The 27,801-nt window shown below is 32.3% G+C and overlaps 1 protein-coding gene across 1 annotated transcript in view; it reads right to left on the bottom strand.

The window, feature by feature from the left end:
* LOC106798471 (U-box domain-containing protein 14-like) overlaps window positions 1-27,801 on the bottom strand; it is a 98,648-nt gene that overhangs the window by 44,464 nt on the left and 26,383 nt on the right. Inside the window, exon 2 of the mRNA XM_014775063.1 lies at window positions 27,033-27,592. Coding sequence (XP_014630549.1) covers window positions 27,033-27,592 — 560 coding nt within the window. The remainder of the gene's footprint in view (window positions 1-27,032; window positions 27,593-27,801) is intronic.

Below are 27,801 nucleotides of genomic sequence, written 5' to 3'. Positions count from 1 at the left end.
GACATTGATGTTTATCTAAGTCCGTTGGTTGAAGATTGAGAGGTTGTGGGACGAGGGGGTTGTAGTGTTTGATGCTTTCGCAAGGAAACCTTTGAAATGCATGCAATGCTTTTTTGTACCATTAATGACTTTCCAGCATATGGGAATCTCAGCGGTTACAGTGTTAAAGGTCATCATGCATGCCCCATCTGTGAAGAAAATACAAGTTACATACAACTTAAACATGGGAGAAAAATAGTCTACAGTAGGCATCGTCGCTTTCTAACACTCAATCATCCTTACAGACGACTGAAAAAAGATTTTAATGGAAGTCAATAGCATGATATTGTGCCAATACCGTTGACTGGTGAGCAGGTATATCAGCGGGTTCAACACCTGAATACTGTATTTGGGAAGACCCAAAAGAAGGATAAAAGTCAGAGTTGCATATGGAAGAAGAGGTCCATTTTCTTTGATCTTCCGTACTGGTGTGATCTTGACGTTAGACATTGTATTGATGTTATGCATGTGGAGAAAAATGTTTGTGACAGTGTGATTGGGACGCTCCTTAACATTCAAGGCAAGATGAAGGATGACTTGAATACCCGTCAAGATCTAGCTTATATGGGTATACGATCACAGTTGCATCCAAGGTCTGATGGGAAGAAAATTTACTTGCCCCCAGCCTGCCATACTTTGTCCAAGAAAAAGAAGATAAGTTTTTGTCAGTGTCTTCGTCGGGTGAAGGTTCCATAAGGATACTCTTCAAATATTAAGAGCCTTGTAGTCACGTTACCAATAAGGGTATAACTTGTAATAAAAAATATTATTCTGTTAAATGGGATTTCAACGTGGATTACGACAAGTTGTTAAAAATTTAATATGAGCTTATATAAATTTTATGGGTGTGTGTTTGAATTTCTAATAAATAAGTTAAGAAAAATATGTGCGACTCAACATTAAAAAAATGTACAAATGTGGCGATCAAAATTGATAAAATGATAATGAGACGTCGGAATCCCTTTTGAGCATATCATGTCTCTCAATAGGGGGGAGCATTTTCACTATTGTCGTTGATAAGAAGATAAGAATAATTAATATGGACATAGATTACCATTCCTGAAAATCAACAAACTAAGAAAATAAAAATATTCTTGTCTTTGTAAATAGAATTGAAGTTGGTACAATGGTTGTTATACCATTACTGTAAGATTTCCACCTTTCCCCTCTCAATGAGAGTAAAACATTTTAAATGTCTTTATCAATAAAAAATATATATGAAAGTACGAAGTGATCAGAAGAACATAGAAATATACCTCCAATCAAGAGATATACGAACAATATAGGAAAATTAAGCTTGTGACTATGGCAGTTCAAGCTTCACAAAACTTATACAATGAGAGTTTGGGGTGGGAAGTCCTTGAATCATGGCCTGTATTTAAAACCCTATAATTCGAAAAACGACCACTAATCCAACTCATATTTTGTTCAAGGACTTCACACCAATCAAGAAATATACGAACAATATACGAAAATTAAACTTATGACTATGGGAGCTCAAGCTGCACAAAACTTATATGTTGAGAGTTTGGGGTGTGAAGTCCTTGAATCCTGTCCTGTATTTAAAACAAAATAATGCGAAAAATGACCACTAGTATAAAGGCTTAATCCAACTCATATTTTGTTCATGTAAGACTATTTAGATAGGAAATTAGGAAAGAAATTGCAAAAAAATATGCTAGCTTTAGTCAAGTTACCTATAAGGGTATAACTTCCAATAAAAAATATTATTCTGTTAAATCGGATTTTAACGTGGATTGAGACAAGACCCCCGAAAGAAAATATTTCCTTATTTTAATTTTATGAGTGTGTATGTGAATTTCTCATAAATAAGTTAAGAAAAATATGTGCGACTCAACATTAAAAAAAATGTACAAATGTGGCGATCAAAATTGATAAAATGATAATGAGACGTCGGAATCCCTTTTGAGCATATCATCACTCTCAATAGGGGGGTGCGTTTTCACTAGAGTCGTTGATAACAAGATAAGAATAATTAATAAGGACATAAATTACCATCCCTGAAAATCAACAAACTCAGAAAATAAAAATAATATTGCCTTTGTCAATAGAATTGAAGTTGGTAAAGAGGTTGTGATACCATTACTGTAAGTTTTCCACCTTTCCCCTCTCAATGAAAGTAAAACATTTTAGATGTCTTTATCAATAAAAAATATATATGAATGTATGAAGTGATCAGAAGAACAAACATATATAACTCCAATCAAGAGATATACGAACAATATTGGAAAATTAAGCTTATGACTATGGGACTTGAAGCATCACAAAACTTATACAATGTGAGTTTGGGGTGTGAAGTCCTGGAATCCTGTCCTGTATTTAAAATACAATAATGCAAAAAATGACCACTAATCCACCACATATTATGCTCAAGGACTTGACACCAATCAAGGGATATACGAACAATATAGGAAAATTAAACTTATGACTATGGGAGCTCAAGCTGCACAAAACTTATACGTTGAGAGTTTGGGGTGTGAAGCCCTTGAATCATGTCCTGTATTTAAAACAAAATAATGCGAAAAATGACCACTAGTATAAAGGCTTAATCCAACTCATATTTTGTTTATGAAAGACTATTTAGATAGGAAATTAGGAAAGAAAGTGCAAAAAAAATATGCTAGCTTTAGTCACGTTACCTATAAGGGTATAACTTGTAATAAAAAATATTATTCTGTTCAATGGGATTTCAACGTGGATTGAGACAAGAAGTTAAAAATTTAACATGAGCTTATATTAATTTTATGGGTGTGTGTGTGAATTTCTCATAAATAAGTTAAGAAAAATATGGGTGACTCAACATTAAAAAAATGTATAAATGTGGCGATCAAAATTGATACAATGATAATGAGACCTCAGAATCCCTTTTGAGAATATCATGACACTCAATAGGGGGGAGCATTTTTGTTGGAAAAATAAAATAAAAATGAAGGAAAATAAATACGAAGAAGATGCACAGTCTTGAATTAAATAACAAAATAACAGTAGCAAAATAAATTTAATTGGCATCACATAAATAATGCATTATATCATACAATGAGCACAATGAAAAATTAAATCAAGTGAAAGAATTAAATAGCCTGGGTTGAAGCGCGTAAACGCTATCCTTAGAGAGAAAACACCCCCACTGCACGGGTAAGACATTCTGAATGCGCTCCTCTCCCAAGATACAACAACCTGTTGGTTCCGATCGTGTGCAGCGAAAGGATCCCCAAACCTTATGAACACCAATGCTCTTACTCTCAAGAAATAAATTATTTTATAAGAAAAGAAATAGAAAATTTTGTGAAAAGGGATGAGACTGTAGCTCTGTCATGTTTTTAGAAAGGAGGAAAGAGAATATATTGACCCAGATAACCTAAAGCAACAAACAAAATACGACTGTTGGAAACTAACCTACAGTTGTCAAAACAAATCTAACAAACTAGTTGACTCATTAAAACAAAATCTTAAGAAAATCTAAAATAAATATTTTATTTTATAAAATGGAATTAATATATATTTATAAATTTTAAATTAAAACACAAATATTTACCAACATTCCCCCACATAATTTAAAATTTTAAAATATATTTTCTAAAAGATAATTTGCATAAAAACATAAGAGAAAGAGCATGTGATATTGTATTTTGGTATAAGGAACCTTCCGGGTTTGAGCCTTATACCTAGTGTTTATGAACTTCCATCCGAGAAAAATGTAGTGACTTGATTGTCTTGAACTACATATTCTTTAACCGGACTTTAGTACACAACCCCTACAATATTGGCATTCAATTAGGTTCTAATCAATCGTAGCGCGTTACACCGCCTTGCGCTTGTATCTTGTTTCGTGAGTGTCACTTAGAGATTAGCCCATATCTCACAGTGGTGGCCCCACCACCACACTCACTAGGTGAATCCTCAAAGAGTGGGTTGTGACCCCCACCCCTACAATAATTATCATCGGATTCATTAAGAGGTATTTTTTTTTTTACCAAAAATACACATATATAAATACCTCAACCTTAATATTGCCACAATTTATAATACACCTCGTCATAGGAATGAGAAACGGAATAGCTCCACCAAATTTCATTTTGGTGTACTTTAGTCAACAAACAATTTCGTTGTTACCCGTTGAACTCCATTCATGGGATCACCAATCACACGGAGACGAGTGTCTATTGTTGTAACTAAATAATGAGCTTTAATCTCATTCCCCTCGACGACTCAAATACTTGTTGACATGTCAACCTTTTTATAAGCGGATCCGCAATATTATTTTCTAACCTGACAAAGTCAAGAGAAATGACACCATGAGAAATCAAATTTCTAATAGACTTATGTCTCACTCTTAAGTGTCTTCTTTTTTCATTAAAATTTTGCTTGTCACTTTATAAATATAGCAATTTGACTATCACAATGCATTGGAATTGGAGGTATACGCTTATTTAACAATGACAAATCACATAATACATTTTTAAGAAATTCAGCCTCACTAGTAGTAGTATTTAAAGCAATAAATTTTGCTTTGATGTGAAATAATAATTTATCTGGTAGATTTTCATGATACTGCACAACCAGCTAAAGCAAAAACATAACCACTTGTCAATTTTATTTCATCAAAATCAGAACTTCAAGTTTGTATCACTAAATTCCTCAATTACTTTTCAATCTACCAACTGCATATGCAATGTCAAGCCTAGAGAAGTTTGTCAAATGTAACATAGAACCAATAATTTGAGAATATTCATGTAAAAAAAAATTAGTTTACTCAAACTTTTTTTTTTTAACTCAATAGTTGAGTCATAAGGAGCAGAAACATGTTTCACATCAAAATGATTAAACTTCTTTAATATATAGCTTTTCAACATAATAAGATTGGATAAAAAATCAGTCAACATGTAGCAACAAAATACTTGTCGTAGTAATAATAACGTTAAACAATAAAAATTAAAAACCAAACAACAAATGTCCTGATTTTAAAGACTTGTGTTCACAGGATCATTTGACCAAGTAAAAGATAGTTTTCTAATCATATAGGAATGAAATTAGAAGTATGCTTTTAGTTTTTCACATAAACTAATTCTAAAAGCATTTTCTCTTCAAAACCATCATTAATGAAGAAAATATATTTTAAATTTCAAATTATAAGAAAATATTTTTCAACAATCTCTCATTAATGTAAAATTTAAGGAAATGAAATAATATAATAACACATTTTTAATAAAGCATAATACATTGTGTCTTCATCCATTAATTTTTCAGACTTACTAAAAGGGGAGTCAATCATATTCATGACTGATATTTTGGTAAAATAAAATGCTACTGCAGAAAAGACTATGCAAGAAGAAAGTGATAACTAATTTTTCTCTCTAAGACTGTTGGAAAAATAAAATAAAAATGAAGGAAAATAAATACGAAGAAGATGCACAGTCTTGAATTAAATAATAAAATAACAGTAGCAAAATAAATTTAATTGACATCACATAAATAATGCATTATATCATACAATGGGCACAATGAAAAATTAAATCAAGGAAAAGAATTAAATAGCCTGGGTTGAAGCGCGTAAATGCTATCCTTAGAGAGAAAACACCCACACTGCATGGGTAAGACATTTTGATTGCGCTTCTCTCCCAAGATACGACAACCCGTTGGTTCCGATCGTGTGCAGCGAAAGGATCCCCAAACCTTTTGAACACCAATGCTCTTACTCTCAAGAAATAAATTATTTTATAAGAAAAGAAATAGAAAATTTTGTGAAAAGGGATGAGACTATAGCTCTGTCATGCTTTTAGAAAGGAGGAAAGAGAATATATAGACACAGATCACCTTAAGCAACAAACAAAATATGACCGTTGGAAACTAACTTACAGTTGTCAAAACAAATCTAACAAACTAATTGACTCATTAAAACAAAATCTTAAGAAAATCTAAAACAAATATTTTATTTTATAAAATGGAATTAGTATATATTTATAAATTTAAATTAAAAAACAAATATTTACCAACAATTTTCACAATAGTTTTTGATAACAAGATAAGAATAATTAATATGGACATAAATTTCCAACCCTGAAAATCAACAAACTCAGAAAATAAAAATAATCTTGCTTTTGTAAATAGAATTGAAGTTGGTAAAGTGATTGTTATACCATGATTGTAACTTTTCCACCTTTCCCCTCTCAATGAAAGTAAAACATTTTAGATGTCTTTATCAATAAAAAATATATATGAAAGTACGAAGTGATCAGAAGAACAAACAAATATACCTCCAATCAAGAGATATACAAACAATATAGGAAAATAAAGCTTGTGACTATGGGAGTTAAAGCTGCACAAAACTTATACAATGAGAGTTTGGGGTGTGAAGTCCTTGAATCATGTCGTGTATTTAAAACACAATAATGCGAAAAATGATCACAAATCCAACTCATATCTTGTTCAAGGACTTCACACCAATTAAGAGATATACGAACAATATAGAAAAATTAAACTTATGACTATGGGAGTTCAAGCTGCACAAAACTTATACGTTGAGAGTTTGGGGTATGAAGTCCTTGAATCCTATCCTGTATTTAAAACAAAATAATGCGAAAAATGACCACTAGTATAAAGGCTTAATCCAACTCATATTTTGTTCATGTAAGACTATTTAGATAGGATATTAGGAAAGAAAGTGCATAAAAATATGCTAGCTTTAGTCACGTTACCAATAAGGGTATAACTTGTAATAAAAAATATTATTCTGTTAAATGAGATTTCAACGTGGATTGAGACAAGTAGTTAAAAATTTAATATGAGCTTACATTAATTTTATGGGTGTGTGTGTGAATTTATAATAAATAAGTTAAGAAAAATATGTGCGACTCAACATTAAAAAAATGTACAAATGTGGTAATCTAAATTGATAAAATAATAATGAGATGTCGGAATCACTTTTGAGCATATCATGTCTCTCAATAGGGGGAGCAGTTTCACTATAGTCGCTGATAAGAAGATAAGAATAATTAATATGGACATAAATTTCCAACCCTGAAAATCAACAAACTCAGAAAATAAAAATAATCTTGCCTTTGTCAATAGAATTGAAGTTGGTAAAGAGGTTGTGATACCATTGCTGTAAGTTTTCCACCTTTCCCCTCTCAATGAAAGTAATACATTTTAGATGTCTTTATCAATAAAAAATATATATGCGAAAGTAAGAAATGGTCAGAAGAACAAACAAATATAACTCCAATCAACAGATAGAGAAGCAGCTTACAAAAGATATAGGAAAATTGAACTTATGACTATGAGAGCTCAAGCTGCGCAAAATTTATACAATGAGAGTTTGGGGTGGGAAGTCCTTGAATCCTGTGCTGTATTTAAAACAAAATAATGCGAAAAATGACCACTAGTATAAAGGCTTAATCCAACTCATATTTTGTTCATGTAAGACAATTTAGATAGGAAATTAGGAAAGAAATTCCATAAAAATATGCTAGCATTAGCCATGTTACCTATAAGAGTATATTTTGTAATAAAAAAAATATTATTCTATTAAATGGAATTTCATCGTGGATTGAGACAAGTAGTTAAAATTTTAAATGAGCTTATATTAATTTTATGGGTGTCTGTGTGTGTGAATTTCTCATAAATAAGTTAAGAAAAATATGTGCGACTCAAAATTAAAAAAAGTACAAATGTGGCGATCAAAATTGGTAAAATGATAATGAGACGTCGGAATCCCTTTTGAGCATATCATGTCTCTCAATAGGGGGGAGCGTTTTCACTATAGTCGTTGATAGCAAGAAAAGAATAATTAATATGGACATAAATTTCCAACCCTGAAAATCGACAAACTCTGAAAATAATAATAATCTTGCTTTTGTAAATAGAATTGAAGTTGGTAAAGAGGTTTTGCTACCATTGCTGTAAGTTTTCCACCTTCCCCCTCTCAATGAAAGTAAAAGATTTTAGTTGTCTTTATCTATAAAAAAATATATATGTGAAAGTAAGAAGTGGCAGAAGAACAAACAAATATAACTCCAATCAACGGATATAGAAGGAGCTTACGAAAGATATAGGGAAATTGAACTTATGACTATGAGAGCTCAAGCTGCGAAAAAGTTATACAATGAGAGTTTGGGGTGTGAAGTCCTTGAATCCTGTCCTGTATTTAAAACAAAATAATGCGCAAAACGACTAGTAGTATAAAGGCTTAATCCAACTCATATTTTGTTCATGTAAGACTATTTTGATAGAAAATTAGCAAAGTATAAAAATAAGCTAGCTTTGGTCACGTTACCTGTAATAGTATAAGTTGAAACAAAAAATAGTATTCTCTTAAATAGTATTCACATGGTACACAACCATCTTTGGGAAAATGTTCAGAACTAATATTTTGCTTGCTGTCAATAGGGATTTCAATCAAATTACAGATATTGATTTATTGTAAGATAAAACTGATTTGGACTACAAATCTCAATTTAACTGGTGACGTTGTGCGTGTGCACGCGTCCGCGTGAGTGTGTGTAAAATAAATTGAGAAAATGGTGAAATAATGTTTTCCTTTTCGGGCATGTCGTATCCTACAAAATCAAAAATAGATGTGGATTTTACATTTGAATCCTTATTCATATGTTTTTCAATTCAACAAGATTTTTTCATATGCTGTATTTATCATGAAATTCGAGATTCCGAACCTTTCGTTTCAACCAAAGGAGAAATATTACTTGTGTTGAGAATTTCTAACCTAGAAAATAGATGTCCCAATTTTAACATTGCAAACAAGAATACTCATAAATAACTTAAGAAAAATATGTGCAACTCAACATTAAAAAAATGTACAAATGTGGCGACCAAAATTGATAAAATGATAATTAGACGTCAGAATCCCTTTTGAGCATATCATGTCTCTCAATAGGGGGGGAGCGTTTTCACTATAGTCGTGGATAACAAGATAAAAATAACTAACATGGACATAAATTTCCCACCCTGAAAATCAACATACTCAGAAAACAAAAACAATCTTGCTTTAGTAAATAGAATTGAAGTTGGTAAAGAGGTTGTGCTACCATTGCTGTCAGTTTTCAACCTTCCCCCTCTCAATGAAAGTAAAAGATTTTAGTGGTGAGAAGAACAAACAAATATAACTCCAATCAACAGACACAGAAGGAGCTTACAAAAGATATAGGAAAATTAAACTTATGACTATGGGAGCTCAAGCTGCGCAAAACTTATACAATGAGAGTTTGGTGTGTGAAGTCCTTGAATTCAAAACAAAATAATGCGCAAAATGACCACTAGTATAAAGGCTAAATTCAACTCATATTTTGTTCGTGTAACGCTTTTTAGATAGCAAATTAGGAAAGAAATTGCATAAAAATAAGCTAGCTTTAGTCACGTTAGCTGTAAGAGTATAAGTTGAAAGAAAAATATTATTCTCTTAAATGGGAATTCAACGTGGATTGACACAAGTTGCTAAAGATTTAATATGAACTTACATTTATTTTATGGGTGTGTATGTGAATCTCTCCAAATCCCCTTTCTTCACTTGGTACACAACCATCTTCAAGAAAATGTTCAGAACTAATATTTTGCCTGCTGTCAAATGTGATTTCAATAAAATTACAGATGTTGAGTTATTGTAAGATAAAATTGATTTTGACTACAAATCTCAATAACTAGTGACATTGTGCGTGTGCATGCGTCCGCGTAAGTGTGTCTATCAAATAAATTGAGAAAATGGTGGAATAAAGTTTTCCTTTTCAGGAATGTCGTATCCCTTAAAAGAAAAAAAGATAGATTTGACAATTAGATCCTTATTCATATGTTTTTCAATGCAACAAGAATTTTTCCTATGCGGTATTTATCATGAAATTCGGGCTGCCATCCCCTTCGTGTTAAACAATGGGGAAAAAATTACTTGTGTTAAGAATTTCTAGCTTAGAAAATAGATGTTCCGATTTTAATATTGCAAACAAGAATACTCGTAGATAAGTTAAGAACAATATGTGATACTCAGCATTAAAAAAATGTACAACTGTGGCAATCAAAATTGATAAAATTATAATGAGACGTCGGAATCCCTTTTGAGTATATCATGCTTCTCAAGGGGGGGGAACATTTTCACTATAGTTGTTGATAACAAGATAAGAATAATTAATATGGACAATAATTTCCCACCCTGAAAATAAAAAAAATCAGGAAAAAAAAATAATCTTGTTTTTGTCAATAGAATTGAAGTTGGTAAAGAGGTTGTGACAACAATTGCTGTAAGTTTTCCACCTTTCCCATCTCAATGAAAGTAAAGGATTTTAGATGTCTTTATCAATAAAAAGATATATATATGTGAAAGTAAGAGGTGATTTGAAGAACAAACAAATCTAACTCCAATCAAGAGATACAGAAGGAGCTTACGAAAGATATAGAAAAATTCAACTTATGACTATGAGAGCTCAAGCTGTGCAAAACTTATACAATGAGAGTTTGGTGTGTGAAGTCCTTGAATCCTGTCCTTTATTAAAAACAAAATAATGCAAAAAATGACCACCTTAATCCAACTCATATTTTGTTCATGTAACACTTTTTTGATAGCAAATTAGGAAAGAAGTTGCATAAAAATAAGCTAGCTTTAGTCACGTTACCTATAAGAGTATAAGTTGAAACAAAAAATATGATTCTCTTAAATGGGAATTCAACGTGGATTGACACAAGTAGCTACATATTCAATATGAACTTACATTTATTTTATGTGTGTGTGTGAATCTCTCCAAATCCCTTTTCTTCAATTGGTACACAACCATCTTCCAGAAAATGTTCATAACTAATATTTTGCTTGCTGTCAAAAGGGATTTCAATCAAATTACAGATATTGAGTTATTCTAAGATAAAACTGATTTTAACTTCAAATCTCAATTTAACTAGTGACAGTGTGTGTGTGCACGCGTCCGCGTGAGTGTGTGTGTAAAATAAATTGACAAAACGGTGAAATAATGTTTTGCTTTTCGGGCATGTCGTATCCCATAAAACCAAAAAAAGAGATGGATTTTACAATTAGATCCTTATTCATATGTTTTTCAATGCAACAATATTTTTTCATATGTTGTATTTATCATGAAATTCGGGCTGTTGAGCCTTTTGTGTCAACCAAAGGGGAAAAATTACTTGTGTTAAGAATTTCTAACCTTGAAAATAGATGTGCCAATTTTAACATTGCAAACAAGAATATTCGTAAATAATTTAAGAAAAATATGTGCGACTCAACATTAAAAAATTGTACAAATGTGGCGATCAAAATTGATAAAATGATAATGAGAAGTCGGAATCCATTTTGAGCATTTCATGTCTCTCAATAAGGGGGGCATTTTCACAATAGTCATTGATAACAAGGTAAGAATAACTAACACGGACATAATCTTCCCACTCTGAAAATCAACATACTCAGAAAACAAAAATAATCTTGCTTTAGTAAATTGAATTGAAGTTGGTAAAGAGGTTGAGCTACCATTGCTGTAAGTTTTCCACCTTTCCCCTCTCAACAAAAGTAAAAGATTTTAGTTGTCTTTATCAATAAAAAATATATATGCAAAAGTAAGAAGTGGTCAAAAGAACAAACAAATATAACTCCAATCAACAGATACAGAAGGAGCTTACGAAAGATATACGAAAATTAAACCTATGACTATGGGAGCTCAAGCTGCGCAAAACTTATACAATGAGAGTTTAGGGTGTGAAGTACTTGAATCCTGTCCTTTATTTAAAATAAAAAAATACGCAAAATGACCACTAGTATAAAGGCTTAATTCAACTCAAATTTTGTTCATGTAACACTTTTTAGATAGCGAATTAGGAAAGAAGTTGCATAAAAATATGCTAGCTTTAGTCACGTAACCTGTAAGAGTATAAGTTGAAACAAAAAATATTTTTCTCTTAAATGGGAATTCAACATGGATTAACACACGTAGCTAAAGATTTAATATGAACTTTAATTTATTTTATGGGTGTGTGTGTGAATCTCTCCAAATTCGCTTTCTTCACTTGGTACATAACCATCTACGAGAAAATGTTCAGAACTAATATTTTGCTTGTTGTCAAATGGGATTTCTATAAAATTACAGATATTGAGTTATTGTAAGATAAAACTGATTCTGACTACAAATCTCAATTTAACTAGTGATATTGGGCGTGTGCACGCGTCCGCGTGAGTGTGTCTCTAAAATAAATTGAGAAAATGGTGAAATATTATTTTCCTTTTCGGGCATGTCGTATCCCATAAAACCAATAAAAGGATGGATTTGACAATTAGATCCTTATTCATATGTTTTTCAATGAAACAAGATTTCTTCGTATGCTGTATTTATCTTGAAATTCGGGCTGCCATCCCTTTCGCGTCAACGAAAGGGGAAAAATTAATTGTGTTAAGAATTTCAAACCTAGAAAATAGATGTGCCGATTTTAATATTGTAAACAAGAATACTCGTAAATAAGTTAAGAAAAATATGTGCGACTCAACATTAAAAAAATGTACAAATTTGGCGATCAAAATTGACAAAATGATAATGAGACGTCGGAATCCCTTTTCAGCATATCATGTCTCTCAATAGGGGGTAGCATTTTCACTATAGTCGTTGATAACAATATAAGAATAATTAATATCGACATAAATTTCCCATCCTGAAAATCAACAAACTCAGAATACAAAAATAATCTGGCCTTTGTCAATAGAATTGAAGTTGGTAAAGAGGTTGTGATACCATTGCTGTAAGTTTTCCACCTTTCCCCTCTCAATGAAAGTAAAACATTTTAGATGTCTTTATCAATAAAAAATATATATGCGAAAGTAAGAAGTGGTCAGAAGAACAAACAAATATAACTCCAATCAACAGATAGAGAAGCAGCTTACGAAAGATATAGGAAAATTGAACTTATGACTATGAGAGCTCAAGCTGTGCAAAATTTATACAATGAGAGTTTGGGGTGGGAAGTCCTTGAAACCTGTCCTGTATTTAAAACACAATAATGTGAAAAACGAACACTAATCCAACTCATATTTTGTTCAAGGACTTCACACCAATCAAGAGATATACAAACAATATAGGAAAATTAAGCTTGTGACTATGGGAGTTCAAGCTGCACAAAACTTATACAATGAGAATTTGGGGTGTGAAGTCCTTGAATCCTGTCGTGTATTTAAAACACAATAATGCGAAAAATGACCACTAATCCAACTCATATTTTGTTCAAGGATTTCACACCTATCAAGAGATATACGAACAATATAGGAAAATTAAACTTATGACTATGGGAGCTCAGGCGGCACAAAACTTATACTTTGAGAGCTTGGGATGTGAAGTCCTTGAATCCTGTCCTGTATTTAAAACCAAATAATGCGAAAAACGACGACTAGTATAAAGGCTTAATCCAACTCATATATTGTTCATGTAAGACTATTTAGATAGGAAATTAGGAAAGAAATTGCATAAAAATATACTAGCTTTAGCCACGTTACCTATAAGAGTATAACTTGTAATAAAAAAATATTATTCTATTAAATGGCATTTCATCGTGGATTGAGACAAGTAGTTAAAATTTTAAATGAGCTTATATTAATTTTATGGGTGTGTGTGTGTGTGAATTTCTGATAAATAAGTTAAGAAAAATATGTGCGACTCAGCATTAGAAAAATGTACAAATGTGGCGATCAAAATTGATAAAATGATAATGAGACGTCGGAATCCCTTTTGAGCATATCATGTCTCTCAATAGGGGGGAGCGTTTTCACTATAGTCGTTGATAGCAAGAAAAGAATAATTAATATCGACATAAATTTCCCATCCTGAAAATCAACAAACTCTGAAAATAAAAATAATCTTGCTTTTGTAAATAGAATTGAAGTTGGTAAAGAGGTTTTGCTACCATTGCTGTAAGTTTTCCACGTTCCCCCTCTCAATGAAAGTAAAAGATTTTAGTTGTCTTTATCAATAAAAAAATATATATGTGAAAGTAAGAAGTGGTCAGAAGAACAAACAAATATAATTCCAATCTACGGATATAGAAGGAGGTTACGAAAGCTATAGGAAAATTGAACTATGACTATGAGAGCTGAAGCTGCGCAAAATTTATACAATGAGAGTTTGGGGTGTGAAGTCCTTGAAACCTGTCCTGTATTTAAATCAAAATAATGCGCAAAATGACTAGTAGTATAAAGGCTCAATCCAACTCATATTTTGTTAATGTAAGACTATTTTGATAGAAAATTAGCAAAGAAATTTCATAAAAATAAGCTAGGTTTGGTAACGTTACCTGTAATAGTATAAGTTGAAACAAAAAATAGTATTCTCTTAAACGCGAATTCAATGGTAAAGAGGTTGTGCTACCATTGCTGTAAGTTTTCCACCTTCCCCCTCTCAATGAAAGTAAAAGATTTTAGTTGTCTTTATCAATAAAAAAATATATATGCGAAAGTAAGAAGTGGTGAGAAGAACAAACAAATATAACTCCTATCAACAGATACAGAAGGAGCTTACGAAAGATATAGGAAAATTAAACTTATGACTATGGGAGCTCAAGCTGCGCAAAACTTATACAATGAGAGTTTGGTGTGTGAAGTCCTTGAATTCAAAACAAAATAATGCGCAAAATGACCACTAGTATAAAGGCTTAATTCAACTCATATTTTGTTCATGTAACGCTTTTTAGATAGCAAATTAGGAAAGAAATTGCATAAAAATAAGCTAGCTTTAGTCACGTTAGCTGTAAGAGTATAAGTTGAAATAAAAATATTATTCTCTTAAATGGGAATTCAACGTGGACTGACACAAGTTGCAAATGATTTAATATGAACTTACATTTATTTTATGGGTGTGTATGTGAATCTTTCCAAATCCCCTTTCTTCACTTGGTACACACCATCTTCAACAAAATGTTCAGAACTAATATTTTGCCTACTGTCAAATGAGATTTCAATAAAATTACAGATGTTGAGTTATTGTAAGATAAAATTCATTTTGACTACAAATCTCAATAACTAGTGACATTGTGCGTGTGCATGCGTCCGCGTGAGTGTGTCTGTCAAATAAATTGAGAAAATAGTGGAATAAAGTTGTCCTTTTCAGGAATGTTGTATCCCTTAAAAGAAAAAATGATAGATTTGACAATTAGATCCTTATTCATATGTTTTTCAATGCAACAAGAATTTTTCCTATGCGGTGTTTATCATGAAATTCGGGCTGCCATCCCTTTCGTGTTAAACAATGGGGAAAAAATTACTTGTGTTAAGAATTTCTAGCTTAGAAAATAGATGTTCCGATTTTAATATTGCAAACAAGAATACTCGTAGATAAGTAAGAACAATATGTGAGACTCAGCATTAAAAAAATGTACAAATGTGGCAATCAAAATTGATAAAATGATAATGAGACGTCGGAATCCCTTTTGAGCATATCATGCTTCTCAAGAGGGGGGAACGCTTTCACTATAGTTGTTGATAACAAGATAAGAATAATTAATATGGACATTAGTTTCCCACCCTGAAAATCAACAAAATCAGGAAAAAAAAATAATCTTGTTTTTGTCAATAGAATTGAAGTTGGTAAAGAGGTTGTGACAACAATTGCTGTAAGTTTTCCACCTTTCCCCTCTCAATGAAAGTAAAGGATTTTATATGTCTTTATCAATAAAAAAAATATATACGTGAAAGTAAGAGGTGATTTGAAGAACAAACAAATCTAACTCCAATCAAGAGATACAGAAGGAGCTTACGAAAGATATAGAAAAATTAAACTTATGACTATGAGAGCTCAAGCTGCGCAAAACATATACAATGAGAGTTTGGGGTGTGAAGTCCTTGAATCCTGTCCTTTATTAAAAACAAAATAATGCGCAAAATGACCACCTTAATCCAACTCATATTTTGTTCATGTAAGACTTTTTAGATAGCAAACTAGGAAAGAAGTTGCATAAAAATAAGCTAGCTTTAGTCATGTTACCTATAAGAGTATAAGTTGAAACAAAAAATATGATTCTCTTAAATGGGAATTCAACGTGGATTGACACAAGTAGCTAAAGATTAAATATGAACTTACATTTATTTTATGGGTGTGTGTTTGAATCTCTCCAAATCCCCTTTCTTCACTTGGTACACAACCATCTTCGAGAAAATGTTCAGAACTAATTTTTTGCTTGCTGTCAAAAGGGATTTCAATAAAATTACAGATATTGAGTTATTTTAAGATAAAACTGATTTTGACTACAAATCTCAATTTAACTAGTGATATTGTGCTTGCGCACACGTTCGCGTGAGTGTGTGTAAAATATATTGAGAAAATGGTGAAATAATGTCTTCCTTTTCGAGCATGCCGTATCCCATAAAACACAAAAAAAAAAAGATGGATTTGACAATTAGATCCTTATTCAAATGTTTTTCAGTGCAAAAAGATTTCTTCATATGCTATATTTATCATAAATTCGAGCTGCCGTCCCTTTTGTGTCACCATAGGGAAAAAATTACTTGTCTTAGGAATTTCTAACCTAGAAAATAGATGTGCCGATTTTAACATTGCAAACATGAATACTCGTACATACGTTAAGAAAAATATGTGCGACTCAACATTAAAAAAATGTACAAATGTGGCGATCAAAATTGATAAAATGATAATGAGACGTCGGAATCCCTTTCGAGCATATAATGTCTCTCAATAGGGGGCAAGCATTTTCACTATAGTCGTTGATAACAAGAATAGTTAATATGGACATAAATTTGCAACCCTGAAAATCAACAAACTCAGACAATACAAATAATGTTGCTTTTGTAATCGAATTGAAGTTGGTCAAGAGGTAGTGATACCATTGCTGTAAGTTTTCCACTTTTCCCCTCTCAAGGAAAGTAAAAGATTTTAGATGTCTTTATCAATAAAAAGATATATATGCGAAAGTAAGAAGAGGTCAGAAGAACAAACAAAAATAACTCAAATCTACAGATACAGAAGAAGCTTACGAAAGATAGAGGAAAATTAAACTTATGACTATGGGAGCTCAAGCTGCGCAAAACTTATACAATGAGAGTTTGGGGTGTGAAGTCCTTGAATCATGTCCTTTATTCAAAACACAATAATGCGCAAAATGAACACTAGTATAAAGGCTTAATTCAACTCATATTTTGTTCATGCAACACTTTTTTGATAGCAAATTAGGAAAGAAGTTGCATAAAAATAAGCTAGCTTTAATCACGTTACCTATAAGAGTATAATTGAAACAAAAATTATAATTTTCTTAAATGTGAATTCAACGTGGATTGACATAAGTAGCTACATATTCAATATGAACTTACATTTATTTTATGTGTGTGTGTGAATCTCTCCAAATCCCTTTTCTTCAATTGGTACACAACCATCTTCCAGAAAATGTTCATAACTAATATTTTGCTTGCTCTCAAAAGGGATTTCAATCAAATTACAGATATTGAGTTATTGTAAGATAAAACTGATTTTGACTACAAATCTCAATTTGACTAGTGACATTGTGCGTGTGCACGCGTCCGTGTGAGTGTGTGTGTAAAATAAATTGAGAAAATGGTGAAATATTATTTTCCTTTTCGGGCATGTCATATCCCATAAAACCAATAAAAGGATGGATTTGACAATTAGATCCTTATTCGTATGTTTTTCAATGAAACAAGATTTCTTCATATGCTGTATTTATCTTGAAATTCGGGCTGCCGTCCCTTTTGCGTCAACCAAAGGGGAAAAATTACTTGTGTTAAGAATTTCAAACCTAGAAAATAGATGTGCCGATTTTAACATTGTAAACAAGAATACTCGTAAATAAGTTAAGAAAAATATGTGCGACTCAACATTAAAAAAATGTACAAATTTGGCGATCAAAATTGATAAAATGATAATGAGACGTAGGAATCCCTCTTCAGCATATCATGTCTCTCAATAGGGGGTAGCATTTTCACTATTGCCGTTGATAACAATATAAGAATAATTAATATCGACATAAATTTCCCATCCTGAAAATCAACAAACTCAGAATAGAAAAATAATCTTGTTTTTGTAAATAGAAATGAACTTGGTAAAGAGGCTGTGATACCATTGCTGTAAGTTTTCCACCTTTCCCCTCTCAAGGAAAGTAAAAGATTTTAGATGCCTTTATCAATAAAAAAATATATATGCAAAAGTAAGAAGTGGTCAGAAGAACAAACAAATATAACTCCAATCAAGAGATACAGAAGGAGCTTACGAAAGATATTGCAATATTAAACTTATGATTATGGGAGCTCAAGCTGCACAAAACTTTTACAATGAGTTTGGGGTGTGGAGTCCTTGAATCCTGTCCTTTATTTAAAACAAAATAATGCGCAAAATGACCACTAGTATAAAGGCTTAATCCAACTCCTATTGTGTTCATGTAACACTTTTTAGATAGCAAATTAGGAAAGAAAGTGACTAAAAATATGCTAGCTTTAGTCACGTTACCTATAACGGTATAACTTGTATTGAAAAATATTATTCTGTTAATTGGGATTTCAACGTGGACTGAGACAAGTAGTTAAAAGTTTAATATGAGCTTATATTAATTTTATGGGTGTGTGTGTGAATTTCTCATAAATAAGTTAAGAAAATATGTGCGACTCAACATTAAAAAAATGTACAAATGTGGCGATCAAAATTGATAAAATGATAATGAGACGTGGGAATCCCTTTTTGGCATATCATGTCTCTCAATAGGTGGGAGCGTTGTAACTATAGTTGTTGATAACAAGATAAGAAGAATTAATATGGACATACATTTCCAACCCTGAAAATCAACACACTCAGAAAATAAAAATACTCTTGCTTTTGTAAATAGAATTGAAGTTGGTAAAGAGGTTGTGTTACCAATACTGTAAGTTTTGCAGCTTTCCCCTCTCAATGAAAGTAAAACATTTTAGATGTCTTTATCAATAAAAAATATATATGAAGGTACGAAGTGATCAGAAGAACAAACAAATATAACTCCAATCAAGAGATATACGAACAATATAGGAAAATTAAGCTTATGTCTATGGCAGTTCAAGCTGCACAAAACTTATACAATGAGAGATTGGGGTGTGATGTCTTGGAATCCTGTCCTGTATTTAAAACACAATAATGCGAAAAACGACCACAAATCCAACTCATTTTTTTTTCAAGCACTTCACACCAATCATTAGCAATACGAACAATATAGGATAATTAAACTTATGACTGTGGGTGCACAAGCTGCGCAAAACTTATACGTTGAGAGTTTGGGTTGTGAAGTCCTTGAATCCTGTCCTGTATTTAAAACAAAATAAGGCGAATAACAACCACTAGTATAAAGGCTTAATCCCACTCATATTTTTTTTATGTAAGACTATTTAGATAGGAAATTAGGAAAGACAGTACATAAAAATATGCTAGCTTTAATTACGTTACCTATAACGGTATAACTTGTTTTAAAAAATATTATTCTGTTAAATGGGATTTCAACGTTGATGGAGACAAGAAGTTAAAAGTTTAATATGAACTTATATTAATTTTATGTGTGTGTGTGTGTGAATTTATCATAAATAATTTAAGAAAAATATGTGCGACTCAACATTAAAAAAAATGTAAAAATGTGGCGATCAAAATTGATAAAGGGATAATGAGACATCGGAATACCTTTTGAGCATATCATGTCTCTTAATACGGGGGGAGCGTTTTCACTAGTCGTTGATAACAAGATAAGAATAATTAATATGGACATAAATTTCCAACACTGAAAATCAACAAACTCAGAAAATAAAAATACTCTTGCTTTTGTAAATAGAATTGAAGTTGGTAAAGAGGTTGTGATACCAATACTGTAAGTTTTGCAGCTTTCCCCTCTCAATGAAAGTAAAACATTTTAGATGTCTTTATCCATAAAAAATATATATAAAGGTACGAAGTGATCAGAAGAACAAACAAATATAACTCCAATCAAGAGATATACAAACAATATAGGAAAATTAACCTTATGACTATGGGAGCTCAAGCAATACCAAACTTATACGTTGAGAGTTTGGGGTGTGAAGTCCTTGAATCCTGTCCTGTATTTACAACACAATAATGCAAAAAACGACCACTAATCCAACTCATATTTTGTTCAAGGACTTCACTCCAATCAAGAGATATACGAAAATTATAGGAAAATTAAACTTATGACACTGGGAGCTCAAGCTGCACAAAACTTATATGTTTAGAGTTTGGGTTGTGATGTCCTTGAATCCTGTCCTGTATTTATAACAAAATAATGCGAAAAACAACCACTAGTATAAAGGCTTAATCCAACTCATATTTTGTTCATGTAAGACTATTTAGATAGGAAATTAGGAAAGAAAGTGCATAAAAATATGCTAGCTTTAGTCACGTTACCTATAACGGTATAACTTGTATTAAAAAATATTATTCTATTAAATGGGATTTCAACGTGGATTGAGACAAGTAGTTGAAAGTTTAATATGAGCTTATATTAATTTTATAGGTGTGTGTGTTAATTTCTCATAAATAAGTTAAGAAAAATATGTGCGACTCAACATTAAAAAAATGTATAAATGTGGCGATCAAAATTGGTAAAATGATAATAAGACGTCGGAATCCATTTTGAGCATATCATGTCTCTCAATAGGTGAGAGAGTTTTCACTATAGTCGTTGATATCAAGATAAGAATAATTAATATGGACATAAATTTCCAACCCTGAAAATCAACAAACTCAGAAAATAAAAATACTCTTGCTTTTGTAAATGAAATTGAAGTTGGTAAAGAGGTTGTGTTACCAATACCGTAAGTTTTGCAGCTTTCCCCTCACAATGAAAGTAAAACATTTTAGATGTCTTTATCAATAAAAAATATATATGAAGGTACGAAATGATCAGAAGAACAAACAAATATAACTCCAATCAAGAGATATACGAACAATATAGGAAAATTAAGCTTATGACTATGGGAGTTCAAGCTGCACAAAACTTATACAATGAGAGTTTGGGGTGTGATGTCTTGGAATCCTGTCCTGTATTTAAAACACAATAATGCGGAAACGACCACTAATCCAACTCATAATTTGTTCAAGCACTTCACACCAATCATAAGATATACGAACAATATAGGAAAATTAAACTTATGACTGTGGGTGCACAAGCTGCACAAAACTTATACAATGAGAGTTTGGGTTGTGAAGTCCCTCAATCCTGTCCTGTATTTAAAACAAAATAATGCGAAAAACGACCACTAGTATAAAGGCTTAATCTCACTCATATTTTGTTCATGTAAGACTATTTAGATAGGAAATTAGGAAAGAAAGTGCATAAAAATATGCTAGCTTTAGTCACGTTACCTATAACGGTATAACTTGTATTAAAAAATATTATTCTGTTAAATGGGATTTCAATGTGGATGGAGACAAGTATTTAAAAATTTAATATGAGCTTATATTAATTTCATTGGGTGTGTGTGTGAATTTCTCATAAATAAGTTAAGAAAAAAATGTGCGACTCAACATTAAAAAAATGTACAAATGTGGCGATCAAAATTGATAAAATGATAATGAGAAGTCGGAATCCCTTTTGAGCCTAACATGTCTCTCAATAGGGGGGAGCATTTTCACTATAGTCGTTGATAACAAGATAAGAATAATTAATATGGACATAAATTTCCAACCATGAAAATCAACAAACTCAGAAAATAAAAATAATCTTGCCTTTGTAAATAGAATTGAAGTTGGTAAAGAGGTTGTGATACCATTCCTGTAAGTTTTCCCCCTTTCCCCTCTCAATGAAAGTAAAACATTTTAGATGTCTTTATCAATAAAAAATATATATGAATGTACGAAGTGATCAGAAGAACAAACATATATACCTCCAATCAAGAGATATACGAACAATATAGGAAAATTAAGCTTGTGACTATTGGAGTTCAAGATGCACAAAACTTAATCAATGTGATTTTGGGGTGTGAAGTCCTGGAATCCTGTCGTGTAATTAAAACACAATAATGCAAAAAACGACCACTAATCCAACTCATATTTTGTTCAAGGACTTCACACCAATCAAGAGATATAAGAACAATAAAGGAAAATTAAACTTATGACTATTGGAGCTCAAGCTGCACAAAACTTATACGTTGAGAGTTTGGGGTGTGAAGTCCTTGAATCCTGTCCTGTATTTAAAACAAAATAATGAGAAAAATGACCACAAGTATAAAGGCTTAATCCAACTCATATTTTGTTCATGTAAGACTATTTAGATAGGAAATTAGGAAAGAAAGTGCATAAAAATATGCTAGCTTTAGTCACGTTACCAATAAGGGTATAACTTGTAATAAAAAATATTATTCTGTTAAATGGGATTTCAACGTGGATTGAGACTAGTAAAAAATTTAACATGAGCTGATATTAATTTTATGGGTGTGTGTGTGAATTTCTCATAAATAAGTTAAGAAAAATATGTGCGACTCAACATTAAAAAAATGTACAAATGTGGCGATCAAAATTGATAAAATGATAATGAGACGTCAGAATCCCTTTTGAGCATATCATGTCTCTCAATAAGGGGGAGAATTCTCACTATAGTCGTTGATAAGAAGATAAGAATAATTAATATGGACATAAATTTCCAACCATGAAAATCAACAAACTCAGAAAATAAAAATAATCTTGCCTTTGTAAATAGAATTGAAGTTGGTAAAGAGGTTGTGATACCATTCCTGTAAGTTTTCCACCTTTCCCCTCTCAATGAAAGTAAAACATTTTAGATGTCTTTATCAATAAAAAATATATATGAATGTACGAAGTGATCAGAAGAATAAACATATATACCTCCAATCAAGAGATATAAGAACAATATAGGAAAATTAAGCTTGTGACTATGGGAGTTCAAGTTGCACAAAACTTATACAATGTGAGTTTGGGGTGTGAAGTCCTGGAATCCTGTCCTGTATTTAAAACACAATAATGCGAAAAACGACCACTAATCCAACACATATTTTGTTCAAGGACTTCACACCAATCAAGAGATATACGAACAATGTAGGAAAATTAAACTTATGACTATCGGACTTCAAGCTGCACAAAACTTATACGTTGAGAGTTTGGGGTGTGAAGTCCTTGAATCCTGTCCTCTATTTAAAACAAAATAATGTGAAAAATGACCACTAGTATAAAGGCTTAATCCAACTCATATTTTGTTCATGTAAGACTATTTAGATAGGAAATTAGGAAAGAAAGTGCATAAAAATATGCTAGCTTTAGTCACGTTACCAAGAAGGGTATAACTTGTAATAAAAAATATTATTCTGTTAAATGGGATTTTAACGTGGATTGAGACAAGTAGTGAAAAATTTAATATGAGCTTATATTAATTTTATGGGTGTGTGTGTGAATTTCTAATAAATAAGTTAAGAAAAATATGTGCGACTCAACATTAAAAAAATGTACAAATGTGGCGATCAAAATTGATAAAATGATAATGAGACGTTGGAATCCCTTTTGAGCATATCATGTCTCTCAATAGGGGGGAACATTTTCACTATAGTCGTTAATAAGAAGATAAGAATAATTAATATGGACATAAATTTCCAACCCTGAAAATCAACAAACTCAGAAAATAAAAATAATCTTGCTTTTGTAAATAGAATTGATGTTGGTAAAGTGGTTGTTATACCATTACTGTAAGTTTTCCACCTTTCCCCTCTCAATGAAAGTAAAACATTTTAGATGTCTTAATCAATAAAAAATATATATGAAAGTTCGAAGTGATCAGAAGAACATACAAATATATCTCCAATCAAGAGATATACGAACAATATAGGAAAATTAAGCTTGTTACACTACTACAATTTTTACATATAACATCGGACCTTTAACATCGGTTATTCACATAACCGATGTTAACAAAAGCGCGATGGCATATGTGTAAATAAGTAGACTTAGTTAACATCGGTTTTGGAAAAAACCGGTGTTAGTATGCCGTTGTTAACATCGGTTTTGTAAAAACCGATGTTATCGAGTAGATGTTAACATCGGTTTTATTATAACCAATGTTACGTAGTTGATGTTAACATCGGTTTTATTATAACCAATGTTACGTAGTTGATGTTAACATCGGTTATTTTTAAAAAAACCGATGTTGTTATCATTATATATTTAACTTATGAAATTGCACAACCCGCGCGCTTGAACCCTATCGTTCTTCTTCTTTCTCCTTCTGCCTGAGATCGTCTTTGTGTCAAACTGGTCTGCGCTTCCGTGACTGCAACCACATTGTGGAGATCGTGTTTGTGGAGATCGCCTTTGCCACTTATCCATTGAGGTACGTCCTTTCATTTTAACATTAGGCATTCGTCGTTTTAACATTTGCTCACTTTCGCAGGTCGAAGAAAAGTAGGAAAGGAAAGAGTCCTGGAAAGGGTACTCCCAGGGCGTTATTGTTGTTTCTCCTTCTGCCTTAGTTCGTGTTTGTCGCAAACTGGGCTACGCTTCCGTGACTGCAACCACATTGTCGAGTTCGCGTTTGTGGAGTTCGTGTCTACGCTTCCATCGAAGGTATGTCTCTGTTGTATGTTAATGATGAAAATTCATTGTTCAATGGTCTGTCTCTGTTGTGATGTTTCGAAACCCTAGTTAGGCACAAAGGGTTAATCGTAACTGAATCTGTAGTGATTTAGGACCATATGTAACTGCCTTAAGCAGTTATTGCAGAATAAACTATGGAGTAACAGCAGGGGGTTAGGCAGTTTTTAGTGGGTTTTCAGGAAGGGAGAGACGAGGCTGTCAAATTTACATAGAGGGTTTCAGGGACATAGCTTTGATTTACACAGAGGGTTTCAGGGACAAAGCTTTGACTTACATATTGAATTTCATCCAAATTTTTGACAAGTCATTGTTACTTCCATCAATATTGATATTGTATCATGCTTAATTATATGCATTTGCTTATTCTGATCATTGTGTGTTGTGTGATTATTTCTTTCATGCAGGTACATGATTCCTATTTGTTGTGAGAGTGAAATGATGGGCAGCAGCACCAACTAAGGTGAGTTTATATTTCCTTTTTTTTTGTCTTTATCTTTGTTAGTTTGTTATATATTTTTTATTTTATATGTTTGAGTTTTAAATGTGTAAAAAATAGAAATAGAAAGGTCTGTTGATTGCTTAGGAATTCCTTGCTGTTTCATGGCATTCCTTTTGAACCTCAAAAGGTGCTGGATGATGCCTTAATTCTACCTTGGTCCTGGCTAAAATGTGGAGAGAAAGGTTTCAATACATCATTTAACCATTGGTCTACCAATCTTATGATGGCCTTTGGTTAAATTTCTGATTATATGTATTGGGGTCCTTGTGCTGGGTTATTGTTGGGTTTGTTTTGCTTTTTGGAAGGTGACACTTTTGTGTCTTGTATCTTTTATTTTCAGTACCTCTGGTACTGTTCTGTTTAATATTAATATACATATTTTTGCCTTCCAAAAAAAAAAAAGATAATCCAGTTGTCTGCAATGCAGAATGGTAGCTGCTTCCAGAGCCCAATTGACTCCACCACCTATAATCCCAAACTGACTTTTGCCAAAATTAATGTTTAGACCAGAAGCTAATTCAAATCCTCTTAGTAAAGCCTTTAGAAGTAGAACATATTTTAACATATCAAACTTTTTAAAAGTAGAACACATTCTCAAACTTAAATGAAATCAAAAGGTTAAAAAGGAAAGACCAATAGAAAACATAATATAAATGGAAGCATGAGCTATATAAGCAAGCTGAAAAAAAAACCTGGACAAGGAAGCATTTCAAACTTTACAGTGACTGGGTAATTAGGTTAATGGGTGGACAGGCAGGTTGCAATTTTACTAGTTCTGTTGCTATCCATGTGGTGGTATTAAGATGGGCACTGTTATTGTCTATAATTGAAATATAGTATAATTGTTTTTTTTTCTTCTTAAAATTTGAACCGACGCTATCATTCTTTGAATGCCATCATCTACCTTTAATGATTCACATCTAAATTGGTCCCTGTTTAATTAAATTAATTAGTTTTTGCTTTAGTTTGACTGGATAGAAGTATGATATGTATTCTTAAAAAATTGTCCATGAGCTGTTTGATAGAATGACTGAAAAAGGCTTTAAATACACTCTCAGTATAATGTCTTTTGAGAGTCAATGTATCACCATGAAGTGAGAGTCATATTGTTGATAAAAGGCTTTAAATACACTGTGGCTCATTTCTGTATGGTTTTTTTTAGGGTTATCATTTACTACTGCTAATTGGCGTTGTTGTGGAAGCACTTTGATTATATCTTTGATTCGAAAACTAATTTGAAATTGTTGTTGTATGCATTACTGGTATATTTGTAACTTATGCTATGCCTGTCTACATGACCTTTCTTTCATTGGACTGATATGTTCATGCCTCTCTACATGACCTTTCTTTCATTGGACTGATATCTTTGAAGTATTTATTGTGATTTAAACTCTCAGAACTTGTTCATTGTTAGTGTTGAATGTTTTTGTAATTTTATCTGCTGCCCTTCTCTATATATATGTTGTGACTGCCACTGCCCTTCTCTCTTTCCTGTATTATCTTTTTTTTTATCAGCAAAATTATAATTTGTATTAATAACTGTGAGTACCAGAGGTACTAAATATACAAGGTAGAAACCAGCAGACTAGCAGAACCATAGGTCCTACGAATCAGGTGCCAATCTAAATAGAATACAATAACCCTGCACTGCTACCCTAATCAAAAAATGTTGTTGATAAATTACTAGACCAATAGTTGTAGGGCTGGGCAAAGCCTTTCTCCAGCTGTCTTCTCCGCAAATTCCCTTTAGTTGGGATTGTATCTTTGGTCAATCACCAAGCAAATGTTGTTGGTTTTAAAGGGATTTTGAGCTGCCATAGGTCCTCTAATTTTTCAGACCATCTATGAGCTATATAACGAAGCAACACTGAGACTATGAACTCTACAGATTATCAACCCATTCCATTCACTGCAAGAGTTCCAATATGCTTCCAGCTTTTATCTTAGCTCTATCAGTTCCATTTCCTGACAACTCCTGCAGTGCTGCTTCTGCACCACGTTCTTTCGCTAGTTTTAATTGCAGTGGATCTCCGGTGAATATTGACCACAAGACAGCAGCAGCAGCATTCTCTTGATTGCGTGGAGAGTCGGTTCGTATAACCTCAACAAGAATATGAATTGGCTTGGCCTGACCGATCGCTACCCTGCCTTCATGGTGGCTTGCAAGGATTGCCATAATAGCTAGTGCTTCATCTACCATTCCACCCCCAGCATCATTCAAAAATTGTATCAGTGGGGCTACTATACCAGCTTTTACAACTCTTGCTTTATTTCCCTGATAAATAGATAGGTTGAAGATAGCAGTAGCAGCATCCTTCTTACCTGTAGGAGTACCTTCACAAAGTAACTTTATTAGAGCAGTAGCAACATCCTTTGAAAGACAGCTGCCACCATATTTCTTTGTTCTACAGTTCTGTTGCCTCTTTGGTAGCTCAATACCGTTGCTTTCACACCACAAAGCAATCAAACTCTTCAAAACATAGTTAGGGGTAAGGGCTGTATGCACAAGTGTCTGTTGTGTCTTGGGGCAGGTTCTTCAACACACACACACACACACACAGAAACACACACACATACACACACAGACACGCACACACACACAGAAACGCACACACACACATACACAACCACACAGCCGACAAACACACACAGCCACACACATACACACACACACACACA

This window comes from Glycine max, chromosome 4 (assembly GCF_000004515.6).
Source record: "Glycine max cultivar Williams 82 chromosome 4, Glycine_max_v4.0, whole genome shotgun sequence".
Taxonomy (NCBI): Eukaryota; Viridiplantae; Streptophyta; class Magnoliopsida; order Fabales; family Fabaceae; genus Glycine; species Glycine max.
This window is presented reverse-complemented; position numbering and strand designations above follow the sequence as displayed.